Source organism: Mustela nivalis (genome assembly GCF_964662115.1).
Source record: "Mustela nivalis genome assembly, chromosome: 2".
NCBI classification, from domain to species: domain Eukaryota; kingdom Metazoa; phylum Chordata; class Mammalia; order Carnivora; family Mustelidae; genus Mustela; species Mustela nivalis.
In genome coordinates this window covers 174,852,143-174,878,579 of record NC_139021.1, presented here as the reverse complement: position 1 = coordinate 174,878,579, position 26,437 = coordinate 174,852,143, and the positions used below count along the sequence as shown (strand labels likewise).

Sequence of the window (26,437 nt, the reverse complement as noted above, 5' to 3'; positions counted from 1 at the left end):
GAGTCTGGTGGGTGGGGAGGAGGGATCTTGTGAGAAGGATACTCTCTGGACTGTGTAAGCCTGTTCTAAAGCCTGAGGGAGGAGGGCCATGGCTGATGGGAGTGAGCTGGTCTCCAGCCATCCTGCTGTACAGTCCCCACTGCTGACTCCGTTGTTGTTTTGAAGGAAGGAATGCTAAATATTGGTTCTAATAGGACAGTATTTTTAAGTTTTACTCATGAATTAGGTGGTTTTAGATCTTCCCTTATTTATAGTATTTGTTATATTTTTTCAGAACTCTTGACTTCAGAATCTCTAAACTATTCCTTAGTGAAGCTGTAAACCATTCCAAAAAGTAAAAAATTAATTTTTTTACAGTTTCTCCAAATTAGAATTTTATTGTTATCCTACATATAGGAAATTGTACCTTCTTGATCCTGGCTAGGTATGGCTAACTCTTACTCATTGTCTAGAATTTGAGATTTGCGTAGAGTTATCTTAATAAAGGCCAGAATGACTTGGGTGAATTCTTTTAAGCAACTCAGTTTTATGAACTAATGTTCTGTTTCACATTATATGTTAGATGGATTCTAGGAAAAGAAATTTAAGTCAAACATCATTTTAAAAAACAAGATTTCTGTTTAAGGGAAGTCCCCTCTAAATCCTTTTGTGATCACTCATTAATCTATTTGATGAGTTTGGATTTTCTTAATGACTGAGCCATCCCGAGTTGGATTTTCTGAATGGTAGACATTCCTCTGTATGAATGACAGCTAAGAAAGTCACGGCATTTTTCTAAACAAGGAAACTGGCATTGGCCAGGCTTGCCTCTGCCCAAGATTTTGCCAGCATGAACTATTCTATTAAAAAATGCAAGCATGAAAGGAAGAGAAGTATTTAATGGGCCAAATGATGTCCTGTTCTCTTGATAGTTCAGCATGAGTGTGCGCCCGCAGGTTTGTGCCCCTCCTTTGGATTGGGATCACTGTCTCCCTGTTTTACTTGCGCCCCTTTTGCTGTCATGCTAAAATCACTGTGAATCCAACAGAGTAAATAGACATTAAGGAATGTCCACATTGGAGGCACCAAGATAAAAGCTAAGAATAAATGTAAGTCTAGCCGATAATAGCTGCTGCTGAAGAAGTACAGAGAGGATCATGAAAATCTGTGATGCAGTTTGGACAAAGCTCACATGGATTTCTAGCCCATTATTTTATTTCTCAGGAGCAGAGGCTCGTCTCTTACCATATCTGAAAGAGCCCTTTTATTCTGTATCTCACTCAGTCCTCAAGAATGGAAAAACAAAACTTCTTAATCTTGTGTCTATAGTGCAGTCCTCCCCCCACCATGTTTTCTTTCTTGCTTGCTTTGCTTGCTTCCTTTCTTCCTTTCTTTGGAACCCTGCCAAGCTAAAACTTGCTCAACCAAGGATGTGTATTTACAACTGTGCTGTCACCTGCTTTCCTCACAATACAGAGAGGATTGTTTGTTTTTTTAAAATGTAATTTCTTAATATGCAAAGCTGTTCTAAAGTGTTCTTTGTATTAATTACAGCTTTAATACTGTTTCTATAGTACTGGGACTTAATAATAATTCTGTAATAATAATAATAATTATTATGAATCTATGTAGGAATATCTTTAGAACAAATTTAACTAATTAATTTCATCAAAAGTATCTCAAGTATTCTTTAGTTGAATCAGTTTGATTCGTCAGCAGTTACTATTGAAGTAGTTTTATATATACTTAATGTATACTTTTTGGCATGAAAAAAACCAGACTTAAATTTTAATAATTTAAGAGTGATTGCGCAATGTCTTTGATAATTTTTTTAGTTGTTTATGAGAAGAAACTTGAATTGTATAGTGTAGCTTTTTTCAAATTTTTTTTTAGTAGGATGCTTTTTCTAACCAAAATTTTACTTGAAACTCCAAAACACAGATGAGATAAAAGACTGACTGCCCGTGTAGGGGTTTGTGGGGGAGGGATGTAGGGTAGTGGTCTGGAGGAGGCAGAAGTGGTGGTGTGAAGGGGAGGGTTGGAGTGGTTCCATGACCATTCCCCTGGTGTCAGTTACACAACTACAAAGCATTATCTTTTTTTTTTTTTAATATTTTATTTATTTATTTGACAGAGAGATCACAAGTAGGCAGAGAGGCAGGTAGAGAGAGAGAGGGAAGCAGGCTCCCCGCTGAGCAGAGAGCCCTATGTGGGGCTCGATCCCAGGACCCTGAGATCATGACCTGGGCTGAAGGCAGAGGCCTAACCCACTGAGCCACCCAGGTGCCCCCAAAGCATTATCTTTTGATCCCCAGGTGGTGATTCAGATAATTTAAATAGGTATGATTTATACATAAAGGTAACACCACTAATTCTTCGTTATTTTCCTTCTTTATGGAGAGATTGCCTAATTTTTTTTCTCCCTTAGATATTAGTTTTAATTAGACACAGCAAACTTCAGTGGATAGTTCATTTGTATTAAGCTTTAAACATTGAATATATTATCCAAATATTTAGTAGCAACATTTCTCTAGAAATATATCATACAGTTTGCCCGGAGGTGCTCTAATCGTATGTTCAAACAGATTCTGCATGTGCACATATGGGTGGTCGGCCCTTCATGTTAAACCTCGTACCCATACATTTCTTTGATATTTGTCTTCTTGAGATCTGCAACAAAACTGTTAATTAGAAGTTATTTATGGCCTCTTTTATTTAGGTTATTTATGGTTATTTATGGTTATTATGTGGGAACCTGTTAGATACTGGCCTAGAATGTTTTTCCACCTGTGGCCGAAATGCCGTCTCTAAATTTGTTTGCCTGTATTGAAGTGCATGTGTCTTAAGCTAAGTTCTGATTCTTGACAAGAGGCACCCGAGAAGCATACCGAGGACCCGCAGAGTATCATCAGTCCCACTTCTGTGCTATGAGAGACATCAGAGATAATTCCAGTAAAGGTACTCTTGGGTACCACTTAATTTACTTCATGAGACTACTTTCTGACTCAGAGTTGAATTCTTGGGTCTTACGCTTGGGGCTGAGGCCTTGATGAGTTATGAGGAGATCTGTAGCTGTATGGAGCTAGACCGCCTGTTGGTTTTAATGGTATCCTGATGTTTAGGTAAAATAATATGAACAGCTTATTTATCGAATGATGCTATATTCTAAAGTTTTGCTCAGCATTTTACATCTATTTCCTTTGACCCTTACTGTAAACTTGCAGAGGATTCGGTATTACTCTCTTTTCGCAAGTGAGGTAACTATAAGCTGTAGAGGTCTAGGAATCACTGAGTTTCTCAGCCATTAAGTAGAGGAGCTGGAATTTGAACCCCTGGGTCTGACCTTACCAGCCATATTCTTTGTAAACCGTTATTATGGTATTAAGATGATGGAAATGTTTTACCTTAAGATATTTTTTTTACTAATGTTAGTATTTTGAGTGTATTTACAATGTTAGTATCTTCTTAGATGGAACCAGAAATTTTTCAGAGCCAAAAGGAAGTATTATATTTACTTAAATATATTGTCCAAAAAAAGAAAGAAAGAAAAAGGGGAAAGGGGAGAGAAAAATGAAGTTTTACCTATTGAAATTTTGTTGAATTAAAAAAAAAAAACTTTTAAAAGAGCTGAAAACAAAATTGAACATGTAAGTGCAATTTTATTTCTAGGAGAGAATTTTGATTATCATGCCTGTCATGTCATTTTTCTTGAAGGAAACTGAGGCTTTGCTCTTCCTTCGAGGAAATCTCATTTGCTGGGAGCCATGACCACTACTCCCGACTACCGCTTCTGTTCCAGTGCTCTTTCTGCTATATTGTGCCAGTGCTCTGAATGGCTGGGGGAATGGCAGTTGGTTGATGGTAGAGAGATAGATGTGTAATTTTAGCTGACTTCTTTTTAAGTGAAAATTTATACTTACAAACTCAGCAGTTCATATAAGTTTCTAGAAGAGGGGAGTATTTTTGGTTTCTACCTTTGTGACATTAACTATAAGCAGTGGCTCCTTGATAACCAAAGGGAACTTAGCAAGTTGATGCAGCAAAATGACTTGATAAGCAGACCCCTGGTTTATTCAGGGTATTGGTGGTAATAATAGAGTGGGTTCCTTTTTACTCACTCATCTGATTACTCTAGGTCCTAGACTAAAGGAGTACAGCACCCAGGTCTAACTAATCTTAGGAAAGCTACATAATTGGAGGGAAACATACAGAGCTATTTTGTGGAATCAGCTGGACAGGCCCAAGAATGGATGACATTAGGGACCAGGTTGCTGAAATGAGAGGTTGGGATAGATGAAGTCTGGGTTGATTTAACTAGCTTGTCCAGAATTTGTGGTGCAGGGAAAATTGAAGTTTGCTGTTAGTATTTTATTTTCATATATATTTGAGGAGATAACTAATATTCTGTGCAGGAAGGAGAGCCATTTATTCTCATTTCTTAAATAAGATATTTTATTTCTATTGTAAAAACAAATAATAAAATTCTAGAGACAGGGACTGTGCTACGGCTCTGGGAGTCCAAGACGAAGAAGATATTCTCCATGCCCTCAAAGAAATGCATATGCCAGTAGTGGGAAAGATTTATACATCAAGAAGTATAAGAAAATGTGGCTCTTGTTTAGTCATAGGGGTACTATTACCCCAATATTACTGTTGTAGAATTCTCCTGGGAACTTGTCAAAGCAGTGGCTAGGTCACGAATGGTCCTCATTTGGGTGGGATCCTTTCAGTATTAATGCAACCATGGATTATTGCACTGTGACCGTTAACTCAGTAACAGAAGCTGACTGAGTGCCTCTCAGTCAGGTTAGGTGCTTAAACAGGTCTGTGCATGGTGAGCCTAGAACCTGGGAGGGGAGAGAGACCCATGGGTGCTAACGAGAGTCATGGAGTACAGTGACAGCACAGCATGGGGAGAGCAGTGCTCATGGCACTTAGGTACTGGCAGAATAAAGCAGGGTCTGTGGGTGTGTACTGGTGAGTGAACCTACAGAGGTGGGAAGGTAACATTTGACATGGGACATACAAGGATGGTTAAGATTTTCCCAGTAGAAACAAATCAGATGCATAGGGGACAGTAAGAGAATGGTAGATGTGACCAGAGATTGGCAAGTAGAGCATTACCCAAGATGGGACTGAGAAAGCATTATGGGAACCTATTGTGAAGGCATTTTGGTGCAATTCAAAAGGAATAAAGAAGTGATCTTGTTTTCAAGCTTGCTAGTGACATGGTATCTCTACTTTAGAAAGACAGAAAACTAATTTGGAGAAGACTATCATCTTCCCAACAGGAGATGATGAGACCTTGAAGAAGCCCAGAAAGGAAACATGAGACACTCTATGAAAAGAGTTAAAATAGGAGCAAAGGATTGGAGTCATTGAAGACCACTAAGGATTCTGTCTGGGGTGACTAAGTGGGCTGTCAGCTCTGAAGGGGAAGCAGGGCAGTAAGTGATGAGCTTGTTTTAGGCATAGCAAGAAGTTAGAGACCCTGTCTTCGCAAGGCTTCAATATGAAGATAACTAGCAAGTAGCTGGTGATAGAGATCTTGGAATAGCTGAGATATTTTGAATTAGTCAGCGATCTGTAAAGCAGCTTATAAGAAGTAATTGAAGCCCTAGGACTGCATACATTACTGAGAAGAAGGAAGAGGAAGATGTTAAAGTAGTAGAAACAAGTGGTCGGGAGTAGCCAAAACAAGGTAACATGTGGAAGGAAGTTGAAGGTATTGCTTAGGTCAGTGGTTCTCAAACTTTGGCCTGGTTAGCGTCAGTGAGTTGCTGGGCCCCAACCCGTTTCTGATTCAGAGCATTTGTATTTCTGACAGGTTCCCAGTAGTGCTGATGCTGCTGGTCCAGACTTCAACTTGGAGAACTCCTGGCTTAGAGTTAGAAAAGATTAATCATGGGCGGCAGGCCAGAGAAGAAGGTTAGGAGAATCCACGAGGGACTGAAGGACTCTGAGAATTAATACAGTGGTCCCGCGGCAGGGTTACAAATGAAGACAATGCAGGTTCTCTGGCTATGAAACTTGGGATAAGTCAAAGGACAGAATCTTGAGTTCAGAGAGAATTCCAGATTGTAAAGCTTTGGAATTAGAGCTTTCAGGTGATGTCTATTGCCTGGCCCAGAGCAAGCCTTTTCAAAGAATTGGTCCTCCAAGAGATACAGAGCTTGTATCTGAATATAGCTCAGTGTACTACTTCCTGATCTGAGAAAGTCTTGTTGTTCTTCTCCCTTTAAAAAAAAAAAAAAAAATCAAAGCTGAGTATAGTCATGTAGTTGATTTGCATTCTGGCACAAGCTCAGTTCATAGACCGGCACCATTCACAGACCTGAAGAGGTACACAGACCTGTCACTGGCCTGGAGTATGGACTGTGGGGTCGGGTATTAGTTAGAGGTCCCTGAGGATGAAGGATGTTGGAAAAGTGAGTCCAGGATGTTTTTTGGATGGTGATAAGAGTTCTTCAGAAATACAAAAAGGAATTTCTGTGTTTTGTTTTTTTTTTAAAGATTTTATTTATTTGAGAGAGAGTGAGCAGGAGAGAAAGCACAAACTGGGGGTAGGGCAGTGGGAGAGGGAGAAGCAGACTCCCTGCTTAGTGGGGAGCCTAACCTGGGGCTCGATCCCAGGACCCTGGGATCATGACCTGACCAGAAGGCCGGTGCTTAACTGGCTGAGCCACACGGGTGCCCCTAAAAAAGAATTTCTGGACACTGGTGATCATAGGGCCAGAATGGGAAAAGGACAGGAGAGCCACCTGGCCTAGGATCAGAGACTAAGGCCTGCTGAGTGATGGTCTTCAGCTACAGCTGGGAGCAAGTTTGTCATCCTATCAAGACCTTAGGTAGGGTGAGGGATTGTGAAAAGGGATGATCTTCATTCAACTAGTGATGACCTTACTGGTCTGTGTTCTATCATCTTTTTAAGCAGATTATGTGTGGGCATTTTTTTTTTCTTTTCAAATTTTCATTTAAATTCTAATTAGTTAACATAGAGTGTAATACTGATTTCCGGAGTAGAATTTAGTGATCCATCACTTACGTATAACACCCAGTGCTCATCGTAACAAGTGCCCTCCTTAAGACCCATCCCCCATCTAGCCCCTCCCCCACCTACCTCCCCTCCATCAACCCTCAGTTGGTTCTCTACCATTAAGAGTCTTTTATGGTTTGTTTTCCTCTTTCTCCCCACCCCCTGCCCCATATGTTCATTTGGTTTGTTTTTTAAAGATTTATTTACTTGGGGAAGGGGAGGGTGTGAGTGAGCAGGGGGTGGTGGGAGAGAATCCTAAGCAAATTCCCTGCCCAGTGAGGAGCTTGATGTGGGGCTTGATCTTAAGACCCTCAAGATCATGACCTGAGTGGAAATCCAGAGTTGGATGCTCAACTGACTGCACCACCCAGGTGCTCCTCGTGTGTTTTGTTTCTTAAATTCCACATATGAATGAAATCTTACGGTATTTGTCTTTCTCTGATTTATTTCCCTCAGCATAATACACTGTGGCTCCATCCACATCATTGCAAATGGCAAAATTTCATTTTTTTTGATGGCTGACTAGTATTCCGTGTGTGTGTGTGTGTGTGTGTGTGTGTGTGTGTGTGTGTGTGTAAATTGGCATTTTTAAGTCTTGTTTCCACAGAGGCTGCACAGGAACAAAATGTCACTTAGTTGATGGGTGTAACCAAGCAGTACACTGATAGGCAGAGGCATTCCTGGCGTCCCATTTACTAGATGAGAGAGAAATTGGGAACTAAAAACATGGAGGACACACTGGCTAAGCCATTGTTAGGGCAGAATTTTCTTGTGGGAACCATACATTAGACTGTTTTAAATTTTTTTTTATTTTATATGGTAACTATTTCCACAGGCTAACCTCAGTTATTTAAGTCTAAGCTTCTTTCCATAAATGTATGATGAATCCTACCTGGTGTGTTTGGTAATCACATGAAAATATTAATTATGATTTCCTAAAGCACCTTCACCTAGTAAATAAAAACATTTCCATAAGAAAATAAAACTTGTTCTCTTATGTAGCATTATTCTCCTATTTAATATCTAACTTAATACCCATCGTCAAAGACTAGAGGGGCTGTTGAAGGAAGGCCTCAAGCTACAGGAAGGGGCTGTAGAGAGAAGAGGCAGAGGAAAATGGTGGTCGAGAGCACAGGCTCTGGGCAGACCCATATTCATGCAGTGGCCTTACCGCTTACAGATTCTGACCTTGGCCACGTTAGTGAGTCTGAGGCCTCTGTTTTCTCATGTTCAAAAACAGGGTAACAGTATTTGGTGTTTGAAAGATAAATGAGCTTTCTTACAGTTATAAGTCGGGGTCTACTACATAATAAGCGTGATATCATTTTAACTGTTGTTATCATTAACATTATATTGTTATCAAGGGAAAGCGTAGTCCTTGGAAGTCACAAAAGTCTGTATTGGCATCTCCTTTTTCTCAGTTCAGGAAGTTATCTGGCCTTGAATAAGCCATTAGGTATCTCTGCGCGGCCTTCTCATCAGTAAATGGAAGTGGTACCAACTACCACAGGGGTCATCATGAACATTAAATGATCTAAGTATGTAACGTGTTCGGTGTAGCCCTGTGACATAGTCTTTGCCATAAAATACTTGCCTTTTTTCCTGCTTTTAAGCTTTAGATTTCTTTACTTTCTAGTCGGGCCTTGAAAAGAGCATAGACCAGGCTGTGGAAGAGTGGAACATCGAGAAGGCTGAGGAACTCAGCAACCAGCTAGCTACTCGGGAGGTGAGTCAACTGTAGTATTTCCAAATTTTCTAAAATGAATGTACATTCTTTTTGTGACCATGAGTTTCATATTCAGGTATTTTCTTAGCTTTGTTTGCTTGTTTGTTTTTTAAGTAGACTCCACACCCAGTGTGGAGCCCAGTGTGGAGCCCAGTGTGGGCCTTGAACCTCATGACTCTGAGATAAGACCCAAGTTGAGATCAAGAGTTGGATGCTTAACCGAGTCACCTAGGTGCCCCTCAAATATTTGATTTTAGATTTTCCTTTCTGTCCATTTTCTTTCCTCTCATGCTGCCATTTATTTTGAAGTGCTGGGTTTTTATTTTTGTCTTTAATGTTTTAAAATTATTCTGGTCTAAAACTTATGGTGGAAATAATCCATGATTGATATTCAGCCCTAGATTTCACCTAGTTCAGAGAGTTTTTGGCAGTTATGATTAAAAGACGAGCGCTTTTTTTTTTTTTCCATTTGCATCTTTAATTCGCTTTAACTCTCCCCGAAGGCAGCTGTGTGTTCTAATGTCATATCTCAAAGTTTCCTCGCCCTCACTTCCCCAAGTGCCTTCTTGTTGCACATTCTAAACTTTTCCCCAACCCTAAATAATTTTCAGCTTTTTAAAACTTAGAGTCTAGAATATAAAACTAATAAATATATTGAATATTCTTTTTCCAAGTACAAAGAACCTTCCAGAAGGTTCTCACTTGCACCTTTCATGGGAGATATTTCTACATTCGCTGCTGGATGTCACTAGGCAAAGTCACACATTGAGTAAAGAGCTCATCTCAGCATATGTTGTGTTGTTGTCACTGTGTTTTGTGATTCTTTTTTGTCCTTTGTAGGGAAAGAGTTCTACCATAGCTTTCTTTTTTAGTGTATCCCTATGTTCTTCACCTTACTCTTAAACTACACTCCCTGGGGTTTAATTACCTGGAGAGCACCAGCAGTCACCTGTGCAAATGGCTGGCCACGTGCCCTGTTCTTTCTTACTCACCTCCAGGTGAGCATTTGTTTTAAACCGAGACTAATGACAAACTTACCTATTTTAGTAAATTCTTCTGTGGAAGAACCGTTTTGCTGTTCCATCTGCTAGTGACAAAACCCACTGTTGATTGCTGTTTGTTGGTTTGTTTCCTATTTTTGGGTGCTGGCCATAAGTATCTTGTAAGCTATATGTTTTTATGTAGGGAAATAAAGAAGTTCAGAAGTGGGGCTTCAGGATTCAGAAGTCATCTTTTTTCCCACAAACCTTTAAGATCAGTTGACACAGTAAATACTTCTGTTTGTAACATATCTATGTATTTGTGCTTATTTATTAAATGGCTAATCTTCAGGAAATTATGAAGCGTGGAGCTTGAGTTTAGGACTTAGGCAAGAAGCAGCATAAATGGCAGTTAGGGGACCTTTCAAAAAGTGACATTTTAAAAAATTAATGTTTACTTTTTCCTTGGAAGAGTCATTCTTCCCTTTACAGCTTATGATATTTCTTGTGCTTCGATATTTGCTCTCTTTCTTTTTTAAAGGAGCCATATTTTGATTTTATTGATTATAACATTCATTGGATATAATAGCATTTTATCACTCTGTCTTCAAATAGAATGTTTTAGGCATTACATGTTTTTAAAGATTTATTTATTTTTGCAAGAAAGAGTGCACATGTGTTCAGGTGTGCAAACACGGAGTGGGGGTGGGGCAGAGGAAGAGGGAGAAAGAATCTTAAGCAGACCCTAAGATCATGACCTGAGCCTTAACTGAGTCGGACACTTAATGACTGTGCCATCCATGCACCCCTGTTACATTTTGATAGAATGAATTTGATAGTATGTTGAATGGTACCACAACCCCCATAGGATTTAAATGTCATTTGGCAGTTAGTATAGTGGCTTCTTTAGCTTGGTATATACCTGGCACTTACCTCTAAACATCAGCTTTTTGTTAAAGACCATCTTTAAAGTTCTGTTCAACAGTAGAGCACTTAATGTTTGTTGGTACTATTTTGGTACCTGGAAATTATTTTTCCATAGAACTGTTGTTAGAGGTAGTAGTTAAGTTTCTTGGGTAGCCTGCAAGTATATACAGTATAGCAAATTGTATCATTAGATCTCATCTTCAAATTTTGGGGAGTTGACCCTGAAATGTCAGAGAAGGATGGGGAGGGACATGCTTTGGAGCTTGGACGAGAGTCCAGTGGGAAGGGTAGATATGGCTGCAGGGATGGGGAGGAGTGGGCACAGTAGGACGTATGATGGAGGGAGTGGCTGAAGGCATTGGTTGGCTTTCAGAATCTGAAAGGCACATAGGGCAGCAACACCAGTCATTAGTCTTGGTCACATCTAAATAGGCAGGTGTGGAAGCTGTTGGCAGCTTTCTCTGGATATCCACCTTATTTGGGTGAGAAGCAAAACTTTCTGGAGAACCGGTCCTTAAAGGCACCACTTAGGTCCATGTTGTGCCACATGTTTGAGCAGGTGTCTCTTGAATCCCTTTAAAAACTGTGGGTATTTGTGACTGCTCTCCAGCAAATGCTGTACCATTAGCATGTGGCTGATCTTGGGATGACTGTGTAGTTCCAGTAAAGCTAAGGATAGAAGCATAGTAAAACCAGTAAGTCCTTAGGGTTTGGCCTCCTGATTGTTTTCAGAAACACTGTAGAATTCTTCGTCTTTACCTCTCCCTCCTGGATCATAGGACTCAACAAACTGATGTCCCCGTGTCATTGTCCATTCTTCCTTTTGGAAGACCTGAGAGTTGTGTATTTTGTAATCTCTACCAAAAAACAGGCTGACTGTGACTCAGCCAGAGGCTCAAGGTCTGTAAGTTATCTCAGATCTTGGTTTAGTAACAAGAAGGAATAAAGCAAGGCCTAGTCTGCAGCATTATAATGTGGGCTCCACATGACCCATGCATGGCTGGCTGTTCTTTTTGTCTTTTTCTGTTGGTTCTCACCCACATCTGAGGCAAGGGGAATTCAGAGAGAAGCATTTACTTTATTGCAGGCCTTGTGTGTTTTCTAGGTAAAGTTAGTAATGCTGAAATTTTAAGAGTTGCTTACATTTGACTTTTTTTAAAAAAAGTTTTATATTGAAATAATTTTGGACTTTTAGAAAGTTGCAAAGATTTTCTTTTTACCTTCCCCTAGGTACCCAAGATGTTAACATTTAATATTTTCTTTGTCATTCATTCCAACTTATATACCTTATTTAGATTTGCCAAATGTCTCACTCATTTCCTTTATAGAGGAAAGGATAGTTTCTTTTTCCAGGTCTAGGACATTTCATTTTGTTGTCACGTCTCTTTATTTTTCTTTAATCTGGGAAGTTCTTCAGTCTATGTTTACTTCTCAGCACGGTAGCATTTTTGAGCAATAGAGGCTAATTATTTTGTAGAATGCCTTTCAGTTTTGGTTTGTCTGCTATTTCCTCATGCATTTTTGGCAGGAATATCACAGAAATGATGCTGTGTTCTTCTCAATGCAAGATATCAGGAGGCACATGATTTCTGTTTGCCCCATTTATTGATGATGTTACTTTGAGCTTTTGATTAAGGCCAGGTTTCTCCACATTATAATGTTACTGTTTTCCCATATGTAGTTAATAAGTATCTCCTGGAGAGATGGGAGATAATTTGAGACTAGGTAAATCTTCTGTCATTATACTTTACCTACTAGTTTTAGCATCAACTGCTGATTCTTTTCCTGTTTGGGACATTTACTGTGGTGGTGGTTGCCTAACTAGATTTTTAAAACATTATTGGATTGTACTTTTCATCTTTACCTGGCAAAGCAGACCTAAAATTTGTCTTAAATGAGATATTGAATTATGTAATCGTTTACGTATTTATTAAATCTTGCAGTAAAACCTGGACAGTTGAGAACTGGATATAGTTTTTTTAAATGAGGCACTGGGAGGGGATGGGGTCACCCTGGCCTTGTGCTTAGTAGCAGCTGCTTCGTCAGGGATCACGCGTGAGCTTTCCTTCCTCTGCCATTGGAAGCTGCGTGTCAGAATGTACACAAGTAGCTCCTTACCAGCCTCAGAGATGCGTGTTTTCTTTCAGGATATTAGTTTCTTTTTTTGTGTTTGGTTTTGTTATACTGCTGTTGTAGAAATGAGAATTGCATAGCACTGACTAGGTATTTTTTATTTTAAGAGTGTTATTTCCTATTACTTTTGTGATAAATGAGGTTGCTTCAGAAATAAAGGATATTTCCATCACTTGCAAGGATAGTAAACCTTTTTCTCAAGTGTTTTGTTTTTTTAACTTCCATACAAATATAATGCCTGATTCTAGTAAAATAAATTAAACTTATTTAGTGTGGGCTTAAAGAATTCTGTTTAGGAGAAAAAATAAAATGTATTCTATTCTTTTCCTTACATAAATGGCAAAACATTTGGAAAGTGTTTGCTGTTCAGACAGACTTTGGAAAGACACCGATGCTGTGTTCATTAAACACCCGTGAAGAATAACTAAAGTAATCAAGATGGAATTCTTGAATAAAGAGTTTAGTTTGAGATTTAATTTTTTCTATTTATCCCTTTGGTGCCAATCACCGTGGATATGAGAGATGGGATTTTGAGAAGTAAGTAATTGTGAGTTTGGGGCAGAAACCCTTTATGAATTAACTGTATAAGTGCATGGTAGGTGTCCTTTTGGAAATCAGGTGTATTGGTTTTTAATCAGTTCCGTTTTCTTTTTTCAAGAAGCAGTGACTGGGACCTGCTGATAAAGCCCTTGCTCAGAGGCACAGATCCCAGAGTTCTTAAAGCCTTTTCCAACCGTAATAAGTGAAACTAATTTTTGATGTTTAACATTTTTAAGCCTGTGAAACCAATAGGGCAGCATCAGTATTGAAAAAAAGGAAGCCAAAAGTAGGACTGTGCCTGCGAATGGGCCTTGAAAATTGTTCCTCAAAAAACAAAAATAAAAACAACCTTGTGCCGTTTGTCCCTGCGCTAGCATTGTGGCAGAGCAAATACGTATTTTCCAGAATCACATTCCCTTAAATTAACGATCACATCAAGGATGCATATTTTCTGGTTTGAGGGGACAGCTCAAATTCGTATGTTTGAAGCGTAGATTCTGCTGACATCTTTGGGTTTTGTCATGTAGTAACATAGTTGCCTTGGGACTGTCCCTCCTGTTGATTAAAACTTCTTTGTCATTAACAGTCTTGGAGGAGAGATAGTGGAATAATATACTTGGGTTTGTGTCAAAATGATGAAACTGTTCTGGTTTTTAAAAAAAAAGTTGTTTTTAAAAAAATATATCAGTTTTACATGCGCACAGAATATCTGAGCGTATTTGTGGCTTGTTAACCTAAGGCCTGGATTGGAAGTACATTGCATTCATTGATAGTGATCCTTAAAAATTCCATCCTTTGGTACTGGTCTTTCATGACATATTTTCTTTTTTATAATTCAAATTATACCAGTTAATAGAAGTGAGTAGAGACATATATTTTAAAATTAAGTGCTAAAGCCTAGATTAAATTAAGTAGGCAACACTTAGGTTGAATGTCACATTTTGGAAAGAGAATTTTCTCTGGCGTTAGCCTGCTGTAGGTAAATGAGACCCCCTTGGTTTGGCAGCAGCGAGTTTCTGCTATGGAGTGGATCACGTCTCCGCTATCTAGATAGATTGCTCAGGTTGATTTCATTTATAACTGTACAGTGTCAGAGTAGAAATGGATGAGAGAGGTTGTCTGTGAATTTTGTTTGAACTTTGTATAGCTAAAAGTCCTTAAAAATTACTTTTTCTGTAAATGACTCCAGTAGGATAGTGTTTGGTACCGAAACATAGGTAAAGTTCATAATGTTGAAATATGGGTAGTTTGTTAATATTTAAATAACAAAGATGGGAATGGCCTTTAAAAAAAGAAAAACACTAATGTTTGAATTGAGTCGTGTTCTTTTCTAGTTAAATAAACAGAATGCTCTCTGATTTTGGGAGATCATTAATTTGTAGCCTGAGCTCTGTTTCTAGAGCAATTTCCTAAAAAAATCTGAAGGCATTCTCATCGAAGAGGGGCAAATATACATTGGAGGAGATCGTTGCTGCATTTTAGGTTCCCGTCTAAGAAGGGGTCCTTTCTCAGAGATGCCGTGAATGCTCCTGCAATTGCTGTCGCGTTCAGAATTTTTCCAGTGCGCTGCATTGTTTGGCTTTAGTTTCTCTGAGAGGACTCTGGCTACAGTTTACTCTTTTCATCTTGGGTTTTAGTTTTATGTTGATGTACATGTGGTGCTGGCTTAATGGAATAAGAACTTGAATCGCCCCACTCTCCCCAGATAATGCGGTTTTGGCAGATTTACCTGTCAGAGTACCTGGAACATTATCATGCGTAGCATTCAGAATTGATGTATTTGTTTAAATTGTTGAAATAAAGATTCTGTCAAACTTGGTAAGTTTAAAGTTACTTTTTGTCAGTGCTATTTTCAAAGCTCTAATTGTTTGCATTACATACAAAAAAAAAAAAAGCTGAATTGAAAAATACATTACAATGAAGCAAATCTTGACATTCTGAGCTCTTTTAGGCTATAATCCAGAGAGCAAAATTATTTTCTTTTCATTTTCGTGAATACTTTTTTGGGGTAGAAATATCTTAATAACCATGTTTCCAAAGGTAAAATAGTTCATTCAGATACGAAACTGAATGTACATTCCAGTTAGCTATTGTAAGAATTTATCATTGGAATGTGTGACTCTAAGAAAGATGGTACATACTCTATTTTCTTAATTATTGTAATCTCTTACCACTAAAGATTGGGTATACAAAATATAATGCATTAAATATTATATATAGAGAGAGAGAGACTCTAAAATATCCATTTCAAGGAAGGATATTATTTTTGTTGCTAATACCAGAAGGTGTAGGTGAAGAATACATTATTTCATACAAAATCATCTAAATGTCTGCCAAGTATTTTTTGTGTCTGTCTTTGAAATGTTACTGCCCTGCCTTCTGTCCTTTACTTTTTCTTTGGGTTTCTTTTTGTTTGTTTCCTATTTCCAGTTAGGGGAGTTTAGAACCATTTTCTTTGTGGTGTGTTTCCCTGATACGCAGCGGAAAGGCATCTAGGACACTGGGGAGAGAAAAGCCCTCCCGGAACGGCCTTCTGCTGGCTGCGGTGTGCTCAGCCACCTGGGGAGGCTGGGCCTTCTCTGCTGTGGGGGGCTGTGTGTCTGGTAAGGATCATCTAGAACTGACTGACTTTCATTAACTTTGGTCATTTCTCAGTGGTTTCTTAATTTAAGTGTTCTTCTGTCTGTCATTCCATACTCTGAGCATAGTCCGGGGGGCTTTTTAAATGGTGATTTTAATTCTTTGAAGCCTTGTTCTTCTTAGTTCTTAGAAGTAATTTCAGTAATTTCATATATAGATGAACAGTTAGCGGACTGTATGGGAAATAAGCTGTGCCTATCCTGGTAAGGGAAGGTCTAGCTGTTTGAATTCCTTTACATTGAGTTTAAAGACATATTCACTCCCATAAAAAATTGTGTAGCCTTGAAGTTGGAGCATATTAATATAGAAAAATAAAAATGGGGCCGAGTGATAGGTTTTCCTCTCAGGTTTTTAGGTGTGCCTGCTTAGATCTCCTTGCGTTGAGGATGTCTTCTTTTAACCTTTTCTGTATGATTGGGTGATCACCTAGAATGGTGTTCCTTGTGCTCTCTTTTAATTATGTTTATCTGTGCTTTAACAAATCTTAAGAAAAGATTTCAGATGTTACAAGTCTAATTAAAGAGACAGACAAAGCACAGTTTATACTGTAGATTTTTTCTGCAGTTCAATTAATCAGCATGTTTTCTCTTTTAATTAAAACCATTTTAGTAAATTAAAGCCCACAGCAAAACACATATATAATTTGTTTGTAATTAGCTCTTAATTGGTGGTAGTTGAAGCTTAGCACCCTTGGTTTCTTTCTTCATGATTGCCATTTTATTAGCAGCCAGTCATTAATTAATCTTTTTCTAATTAGCTTATAAAACTGTTGATGGCACATTATTGTAAATGTGATTTTAAGTTCAAAGCTTGTTAATAAGCTTTCTTACTTAGAAGAACAGAGATAAAGAAATTGCTGAAAACAGTACTACAGTTCTTTAAAAAAAAAACTGTCTTTCTTATGGGGACTATGTAAAGCATCTAACAGCTTATGGTTAATTTTTTAATGCTTTTTTTCCCTTATGAATGGGATAAGTTGCTTGAATATAAATGTCTATATCCAGGACTAATTTCAACAGTATAACATCTTTTCGCTCTCCTTTGGATTACTGTAATCTACATATAATTTGAAGCCTTAATAGTCATCATTAAAACAGGTGTTATATAAACTATTTCACTGTGAAATCAAAGTTGAGTTGAGGAAGCAAAGTATATCTTCTTTACACCTCATGGACCAAACACATACTATTTCTATAAATTGCAGATGAATCATATATGAGTGTGTATATGTGTACACACGCACTCACGGTATATATGATATGGCTAAGTATAAATATCTTTGTGATGTGTTTGAAAAATAGAATTTGGTGGCTTATGCTTGGAAGTATAAAAACTACTTGGCTTTAACTCCTAGACAGTTGAGGGTATAAAAATAAGTAATAGGTGTTTCTACAATTGAACACATACAGATAGGTGTAGCACACAAACGTGTAAACCTGTACGTGCACATTTTAAGATGACAGTGAAATTAGTTTGTTTCTGTAACAGAAGACAACTTGATGTAGAAGGTGACTGGAGAGCGCGTGGCCTGTTTGCAGACATCACAGCTTTGGCATCTCAGGTGTGACCACGGAGAGGACCCAGTCCCAGTGCAGACACCCCAGATTTACTACAACACATCGCCACATTACATTGTAGTTTGAGTGAAACACATTAGCCACGTCATATTGTTTGTTGAAATTTACCACTGATTTCCCAAAACTCCTTAGCTGCGTAGTGAGTGTTCTGAGCCATTTATCAATATTAGCGCAGAGTTTTGAAAGTTGTAAAAAACAAGAAGCGTCATCAGTCACTGGAAGAGCTTTTTCTTATTTGCTTTTTGAACTTTCCATGTTATTTCAACTTTGGCTCTTTCTGTGCTTGTTTTTATGAAGGCATTTTATGATGCCATGCAAGAGACACTAGAAAGGGATAGCTGACAAGGAAAAAATTAAAAATTGGATAAAAAGTAAATGAATAATGTCATATTACCAAAAAGATGAGAGGCTAATTTGTGCCGACTTTTTGCTAATTTTGTTCAAGCCTCAAAATGAGGAGCTGTCACCCGTTCTGTGTAGCACTGATGACAGTGCCAATGATCCATGAAATAAGCTGCCGCTGGCTTTGTTCTGATAAGAATGAACAAATCTGCACAATGTTCGGCTCCCAGAATCTCATTTTCATACTTGCATGCAGGCTAAAAGAAATAAGCTGTTTGCAGGCTTGATTAATCAGACATTGGAGGGGTTTTTGTCTCTTTGATCTCTTTCGTCTCCTAGGTAACTTGCTTGACATTAATGTTGAGCTTGAGTAAAGACAATCAGGAATTGTCGACCAAACTGATATAAAAATTAAAGACCTTAACACTTTAAGTACTCCAGTAATGGTTCCGCTTTACTTCAGAAAACATCTGTTTTCATTTAATTAAAGAACAAAAGAGAATGGCATAAATATTTTTCATAGAGACCTATTATTCCATAAAAAGTTAAAGTATGATAATTGGTATTTTTAAATAAGTGCCTTGAAAGTGTTCAAAAGGGAAGAAAACTTCATAAATCTGTTACGAGCTAGTAATTTTGAGATGAGTAAAATATTTTATGAAATGGATAAGAAGTTTACGGTTACGCTAGATGAAGCTGTTTGAATCAGATGCCTCAAATGATTATCTGCAAACTTTGGAATGGCACAGGTTTAGCCGGAAAAACCAACTTGATTTTGAAAGTTTGTCTTTTAAAAATCTCTACTATGTTACAAGATGCTCCATTATGTCTGTTTTACAACCCAATATGATTTACACATGCTAAACCTGTAAAATTGAAAGGAATTAAAAAAATGTCGCCGTGCATTTGCTTGAGGTTATGCAGACGCTTTTACAAATCTTCCAAGTGGCTGTAAAGATGAATGCCCCAAGGGTCCAGCCAGGGCCCTGCTTTTCCAACCAGCTAAAGCCCTTATCTTAAATCCAAGCAAAGTACCATTAATCTTTTTGAAAGACCTTTTATGGCTTTTAATATATCCCAAATTAGAACATTTTACACCCTTGGTTCCTGAAATATGGTGATAAAAAGCCTTTAGAGCTTAATTTTCCTTACCGCTTGCTCTGACCAATTTGCAGTTCTTTGTGATAATGTTTAGACACCTTAATTAAAATGCAGCAAAATATTGGATGTTCTATATGGAAAATGCTGATACTTTGGCTACACATACAAGAAATTCTGTATATATTTTTATTCATTTAAAACATTTTCTTTCCACACTGGGTTGCTGTAGTTATCTGATGACCCAAAACATTTTTTTTTTTTTTAAATATGAAAACCATTGACCAGGCTTTTGTGATGTTTACTTTGGGCATGAAGATGCATTTTTCTTTTTACAGAAGTGAAAGGGGGATTCTTGTTGGCCTATATTATTTGTAATACTGAAACATAGCACGATATTCTTTTATCTTCGGGAGCTCGGGTTAGTCATCTTGCCTGGGAAAATGAGTTTCTTCTCAACTGTCTCTTCCATAGAAGATCTTATTATCCTTTCATATTTCCAAATATTTCTGTTCTTTTTTCTTTCTCCATAGGAATAAGTGAAACACATTTTAAACATGTGAAGGACACAAAATTGATAGGACTTTTCATCATCATTACAAGTTAAGAGATTCTTTCTGTAAAATACATAAACGAGGCTTGTTGAATGTTTATCAGTTGAAGAACATTTCATTTAACCTAACCCAAGGCAAAATATAGTTGGAAAATATACCTTTTATACAGACAGGTCTGTTTGGAAGTATTACCTGTATTCCTGGACATTTATTATTATCTACTTAGTCCACAGAAATGATGGAGCCCTCTCGTGTAAATATGTGTCTTATACATTTTAATGAATTATTTTTAATAAATTTATATATGCCTTATGAAATAGATGCTCTAAATCCTTACTGTGATGCTGATTGTGCTGGTCTGGCCTAAACGTTGCCAGAAAACTAAAAGCTTTTACTTTCGTAGGGTGTGTGACCATGTTGAGATGATGAGTCCCATTTAAATGAAATACATTGAGGTATCACTCTTCGGCTTATCGATTCCCAATCCAAAAAACCCGTGTTGGGAAATTTCAGTAAGTCAAAAATACAAGCTACATGTTAATTTACAACAGTTTTAGAAAATAATTTTTTCACATGCTTAATGGTACATGGCAGATATGGTTCAGACCATTTTTGCTTTATCCTCCAAGTATATTCTCAATTTAAATATAAGATAAACTTGCCAAATGGGACTTTTGTTGGGAGGTAGACTTGGCAAAACTGTATCATATATCAAATTTGCATTTGATACATAATACATAGGAATATAGCTAAATAGAAAAACACAGAGTTCTACATTTTACCTTTTGGAGGGTGGGGGCAGGGAAGTTGCTAAATATTTTGCAGGGATGTGGAGAGACATGGCGTGCATCTTCACACAGGTAGCAAGCTGGGTTTTAGGACAGTGGACAGTTTATTGGGTGCATCTACTGCTCCCCTGGGAGCCCGCAGCCCCCACGTTCCCAGCCGCCTTACTTTAGGTGGAACTGTGTGACTAGTTGTGAGCAGAGGACTGTGGGCAGAAACGATGTGTGTCGCTTCTGGACGAAAGCATTTAAGAACCAACGTGAGACCCTCCACATCCTTTTCTTCCGCACCAAACTGGAAAGTCGTGCATTGAGATGCTGGCGTCACAAGGTGGAGGAGCGCCCAGCCATGCCGTGGCTGACTAGAAGGAACAAATGGAGAGTTTTTCTGGTGGAATCCATCTTCGTGATTAATAGCCACCGCGTCTTTCGGGCTGTATTTTCTCCTCAGGTGGTGCTGCTGTTAAGCCCTTTGATTTGTAGCCTTTTCTTAGTGGACTTATCTGAACTTTTCTATGATGAAGAACTGGAAATAAAAGGCAACCAGGGGAAGGAGACCAGTATTGAAAGAGTCAAACAGTTCACATCACTGGCAGCCCCTTCTACCTAGGCCCCCAGTGTGAAGATCAGCTTTTTTTGTTCAGTGCTGTACCTCTAGCGCCTAGAACAATGCCTGGCCAAACAGTGCGTTTGGGCCCTCATGATAGTTGTTGAATGAATGTTGTCTTGTGAAAAAAAAGACGATGAAGGTGGCGATGCTGGTCATATCGGTATGAATTTGGGGACTCCGAAGTTAGTCTTTCTCAAGTGCTCTCCTCTAAGTCGCAGTGGATCCTTCTCTGGTCAGTGGTTTTCCTGTGGGTGTTGACCAGTTCAGCACTCTGGTTTGGTTGTCGGGTTGCTTCCATTCTTCATGTATATTCTTACCTGGACTAGAAAATGAAATCGATGTGTGCTGTCCTTCATCAACTCTAAGCAGTGCTCAATTCCTACTTGTTCGTTTCATCCTAAAGGAAACTGTTCTCCAGAATAAGCTAAAAGAAGTGTCAAGCGCGTCAAACCTCACTTTCCTAAATTGGCTTCTCATACACGTGCTCTTAACCCACCTACGATGCCTCACTGTTGGCCCGCAGGTCCCTAAAGCTCGGGCTTTACCACCTGGGCCTGACAGTGGCTTCTTTCTTGTCTTCCCATCTGTTGTCCACTCATACGCATTTGAGTGAGTCCAGGGACAAAAAGGGAGATTTTCAGCCTTTGTTGTTCAACCTGGGTGCTTAATAGATATTTTTATTTTTGAGCTATCCATGTAGGCAGGCATTTTGGAAAATCAGAGCCACTACAACAAGAAGATCACCCCGCTTGTCCCGGAGGTACTTGCTGAGCAAGTTCAGCATCCAGAGAGCTGTGTAGAGTAGAGTATGCAAACTGTATGTAGGTTATGGCATAGAGGCTAAAGGGCTGGAGAAGTACAGAAAGGAAGACTGTTTCAGGTTGATTTAGAGAAGAATGCAGAGGGGTGGGGTGGGAGGCGGGCTAGGGTGGGTCGGAGGCTTTGTTTTAATGGGACCTTACAGGACTGGTGCAGATGGGTGTCAGGCCAAGAAGGAACAGAGGGGCCCACAAAGGGAACACTTAGGTGCTCTGGTCCTCAGGCCCAGCCTTCTCGCCTCTTAGCACCCCCTATATTCTGTTTTCTATCAGTGAATTAAAAGCTGTCGCCCATCATACCAAGTGCGTTTATGAAGCAGTAATTAGCTTTCCCATGTTTTATTAATCACATCTATGACTGCCAATCAGAGCTTCTGATCAGCATGAGATAACTGATGTGACCATACTGAGTTGCTATAATTCTAGCCCAGAGCAAGGAAACTTGATGTCTCTGTCAGTCTGCGCAGCCTTATCAGGGGTAAATTCCTGTTTGGCCTACTGAAATGCTGGAATAGCTTGAAGATCTTCATCATATCCTTGTGGACCCTCGAGGGCCCTCGGTTTGGGAAGGATTTCCATCCAGGAGACTGGTCTAACCAGGGTATAGGGTCTGCGGGAGGTAAGGGAATACGGGCCTCCTCCGTGCATTCGGTGACTTCGCTTCTTCAAGGGAACCTGAGCATAAGAATTTCTAATTTGTAGCTACGGCTTTCATACCCGTAAGTTCTCAAGTATTTGTCTGACTGTCATTCTTGTATTAGCTGGGATTTTTTTTTCACTTTTTTTGTTTTCTCCTTTGTAATTCATAGCTTGGTGTAAAAATTGCTAAGGCGGTTGCCTGCCACAACTTTGTAAAAGCCAAAAAGGATGCTGAAAATTCACAGGTTGCCCGAAAAAAGAAGAAACTTGCATGGGGGTAAGTTTGTTTAAGACTTAGTAGTAATTCTAATAACTTCATAGGAATTACAGAAATCCTGGAATACATCATATGAGTCCAGTTTGTGTGTGATTGTTACTCATTTTATTCTTTGTGTCTTTGCTGCATATTTATCATACTGTAAATATGGAGGCATTTCTTTATCCTTTTTGATATTTACTTTGTCGTGGCAATGTTTCATTTTACTGTGGCACTTAGAAAGCATGTTTAAGAAAGCATTTCAAAAATAAATTGAGATTTCTATGTTCTCTATTTTAGGTTTGAAGCAAAGAAGAGATGGGAAACCAAGAGCAACATGGGATATATGTAGCTTGCCACAATTCCTCAAGACGTTGGAGTCTTGACTTGGGTTTTTGCTTGAGTCTCCAACTGCTCAATTTTCTGAAAAGATTTTCCTGCTTATGTTAACTATGTCAGGAAACTGGTAGAAATTGGAAAAATAAGCATAAAGTTTGGGAGTTGATTATTAAATCTTATCAAGTCTTTCTAAAGAGTTGGTTCGATTGAAGTGAATGAGATGGAGCATTCTGTTGTTTGTACAAGAAATGTCCGCGTATGTAGCAGGAAAAAGGATAGGACTTTGTTTGTGTGTTGATTTATTTATTTACTGAACCTGAACCCTCCAGTATAAAGTCAGTTGTACTTTCATTCATCTGGTGTAGCGTACCCAGCAAGCTCCTTCTTCTTTCTTACCTATATCCAGTGTAACTGCACTTATTCTGGAATCGTGTTTTTAAGATTGGCGTTTGTTTATAATGGATTAGTCATAAGTGCAAGAAAGTCTCAGTTTATACTGTCTTTATAAATGACTTTAATTATATTAATGTTATAAAAGTAATTACTGGTTCTTTATTGGAAGCAGTAGAATTGATATTTCATAGTCAAATAATGAAAGCAACTGATTACTTTTTAGATACCTTCAGATAAAATATTAATAATTTTTAAACGGTCAGAATGTAGTATTTGGACAATGATTCAGCTTTGCCTGGAAATGTCTTCCTGAATATCTCTTTCAGCCTTATCATTCCTTAAATTATGAGATGGTTCTTAGAAGAGAAGAGGGTACTAGGCAGTTACAACTCCAGGCGATACAACTTGGAACCTTCTAAGAACAGTTTGATGGTTTTTCCTCTTTCCCATTACTTTTTTTTTTTTTTTTAAGACTTTATTTGAGAGAGAGTAAGAGCATGACCCGGGGGAAGAGCAGAGGGAGAGGGAGAGAGATTGCAAGCAGATCCATGCTGAGTGTGGAGCCTGACCTGACGCTCCATCCCAGGACCCTGAGATCATGGCCTCAGTCTAGATCAGGAGTCTGATGTTAAACTGACTGAGCCACCTAGGCGCCCATCCCATTACTTCTTAAAAGATTGAATGAATTAATGAGTATAAAGGGGATTGGTGCCACAGGAAGTAGTTTTCATTAGATGTGTGTTTCATAGACCTAACTAAAAGGGTCTTTGAGAAATCATATAAGAAGTAGGCAAATAAGACTGGATGTTTAGTGGTTTGACATCTTCGTGCCCAGCAAGTGCTCAGCAAAGGTAGAGAACTGCTTACTGCTGCTTTGCTCAGTTTACCTCCCTTCCTCAGCCTTCCTCAGAGGTTTGGTAGCTGCTTTTTATTTTTTTATTTTTTTTAAGCATTTTATTTATTTATTTGACAGGCAGAGATCTCAAGCAGGCAGAGAGGCAGACGAGAGAGTCGGGGGGAAGGAGCCTGCTTCCTTCCAGAGAGCCTGATGCAGGGCTTGATCCCAAGACTCCGGGATCATGACCTGAGCAGAAGGCAGAGGCTTTAACCCACTGAGCCACCCAGGCGCCCCAGAGGTTTGGTTACTGGCTGGTATGAACTTTCTCTGGGCTGATGATATAAATTTGGGAACATTAGAAAATAAGTTATGATTATTGTTTGATTATTGTTTTATTATTAGCAAAATTCTACTAATTTATGGTAGCATATTTAATGTTCTTCCTATGTTCTGGAATAAGGAAATAACTAGCTGCTATTTAAGAGAACAAATATCATATCTTGCTTCCATTTCGGTGAGAAGAACCATTATAGAAAAAGCAAGATTTTAGGAGATTAAGTATCTACTTACAGAATTCATCATAAAAAGGCGTCCAGACCAAATATGAGAAAATTTTTTATTTTATGATTTAATATCCCCTGTTTTGTTTACCTACAGCATTTCATTTCAGACTCCTCATAAGGGAATACAAACTTCCAGTATGGAAACCTTTTCCCTAAAAATCCCATTGTGGGGTATCTCTCTACTGTGCAGTCCGGTGGTTTTGCTGAAGCATTAATACGTCACCGTGGCACAGGCGGGCAGGGTAGGTACTCGCACGCCCAGGGCCCGCACACTGCCGGTTCCCTGCAAGCTCTGTCTGTTTTTCCTTTCCCGTATCCACTTCCTTCACTTAGTGACCCCTGCAGGCATGTTTCGCCTCTCTGCTAGCTCATGCCTTGCCAGCGAGGCCTCTTGAGGGGCTGATTTGGGAGCCCCTGAGCAGAAGTCCAGCCGTAGAAGCCCTTCTTCAGCCTGTCCGGTGCCGGCGGTTGTCCTGCCCTCCTCCGGGCCCTAATGCAGACGGGAGCGTTTGAAGCCCGTGGAAGGCATCCCGGTGGGATTGAATGTAGCTGCGGACTCATTTGATGAGGGGGCCGCATCTCCCAGGTTTTCATTTTTGGGGGGCCTGGGTTGCGAAAAGCTCCAAAATGCGGTATAGCAGGAGAGCGGGGTAAAGGGAGGGAATTGAGGGAGAGGAAGGGACTGGTTGTCTGCGATGAACCCGGCTGGTATGTCGTCAGGACTGGGTTTATTTTACCAGCTTTAATTTGAAGTAGCCATTTTGCTCAGTAAAGCAATAAAATGGGAACATTATTCTTAGAGCACCCGTGTTGCCCAAAAAGTGTAGTCATTTGTCTTCTCCATCTGCTCACAGCAAAATGAGGATTCTTTTTGGATCAGTCATAACTTCAGTTCCTGAAGCTTCAGCGTGTGCATTTACTACTGCTTGAATGCCTAAAGTAGACGAGGGATGTAGACGTCAGTTACTGTGCACTGAGATTAGTACATTTCAGGCCATTGGTGTGGCATTAACGTAACTGATTTACGGTTTCAGCCCTTCAGGCTAAAACAACTTACTAAGGAACAGTAATTTTGAGCTTTATAGTGCTGGTTCTGAGAAGGAAGGTTGGTCGTGTGTTCTTGTTGGGAGCCCTCGGGTTGTTTCTGATTTTCAGCAGAACATTCTATTTCTTTCACCAAAAGGAGAGTTTGAATGTATAATCTCAGGTTTGCTATAATTAGTTCTGATGACAGAGTTAAATACCTTGGCCAAAACTATAAATCAGTAGTTAAACAGGTTTCTGCAGCTGATCATAAATCTCAGACTCTGTATTTTAAGCCCATTTATTTTTTCAGAGAGACAGCTAAGGGAGGGGCAGGCCAAGGATGGGAATAAAATGTTATCTGAACTTTGAGTAACAGCCTAGAACTTCACCTTTAAAATCTACTGATTTCCCTGCTACCTTTGGTCGAAGATGTTCTCTTTTCGGTATTTTAGTAACCTCACTTATTTACTCTAAGCCAAGTTTGAATTTAATTCTTAAACTATGAAGGTTAACTTCCAAAATGTCCAGATTTTTATTTGCTAGGTAGAGATACTGCTGCGGTCCGGCTACCCTATTAAAAAAAATATTGTATGAGGTCGATATTTAAATAAGATGCAATTGCTTGTGTTTTTTTATGA

At 39.0% G+C, this 26,437-nt stretch overlaps 1 protein-coding gene across 5 annotated transcripts in view; it reads left to right on the top strand.

Moving 5' to 3' along the window:
* The window catches only part of FAM204A (family with sequence similarity 204 member A), a 31,516-nt gene extending 8,343 nt beyond the window's left edge, over positions 1-23,173 (top strand). For all 5 annotated transcript variants that reach the window (XM_082719824.1, XM_082719827.1, XM_082719823.1 and 2 more), the window contains exons 6-8: positions 8,652-8,741; positions 22,555-22,661; positions 22,941-23,173. In XM_082719824.1, coding sequence (XP_082575950.1) covers positions 8,652-8,741; positions 22,555-22,661; positions 22,941-22,992 — 249 coding nt within the window. In that variant the 3' untranslated portion in view covers positions 22,993-23,173. The remainder of the gene's footprint in view (positions 1-8,651; positions 8,742-22,554; positions 22,662-22,940) is intronic.
* Positions 23,174-26,437: the final 3,264 nt, after the last annotated feature.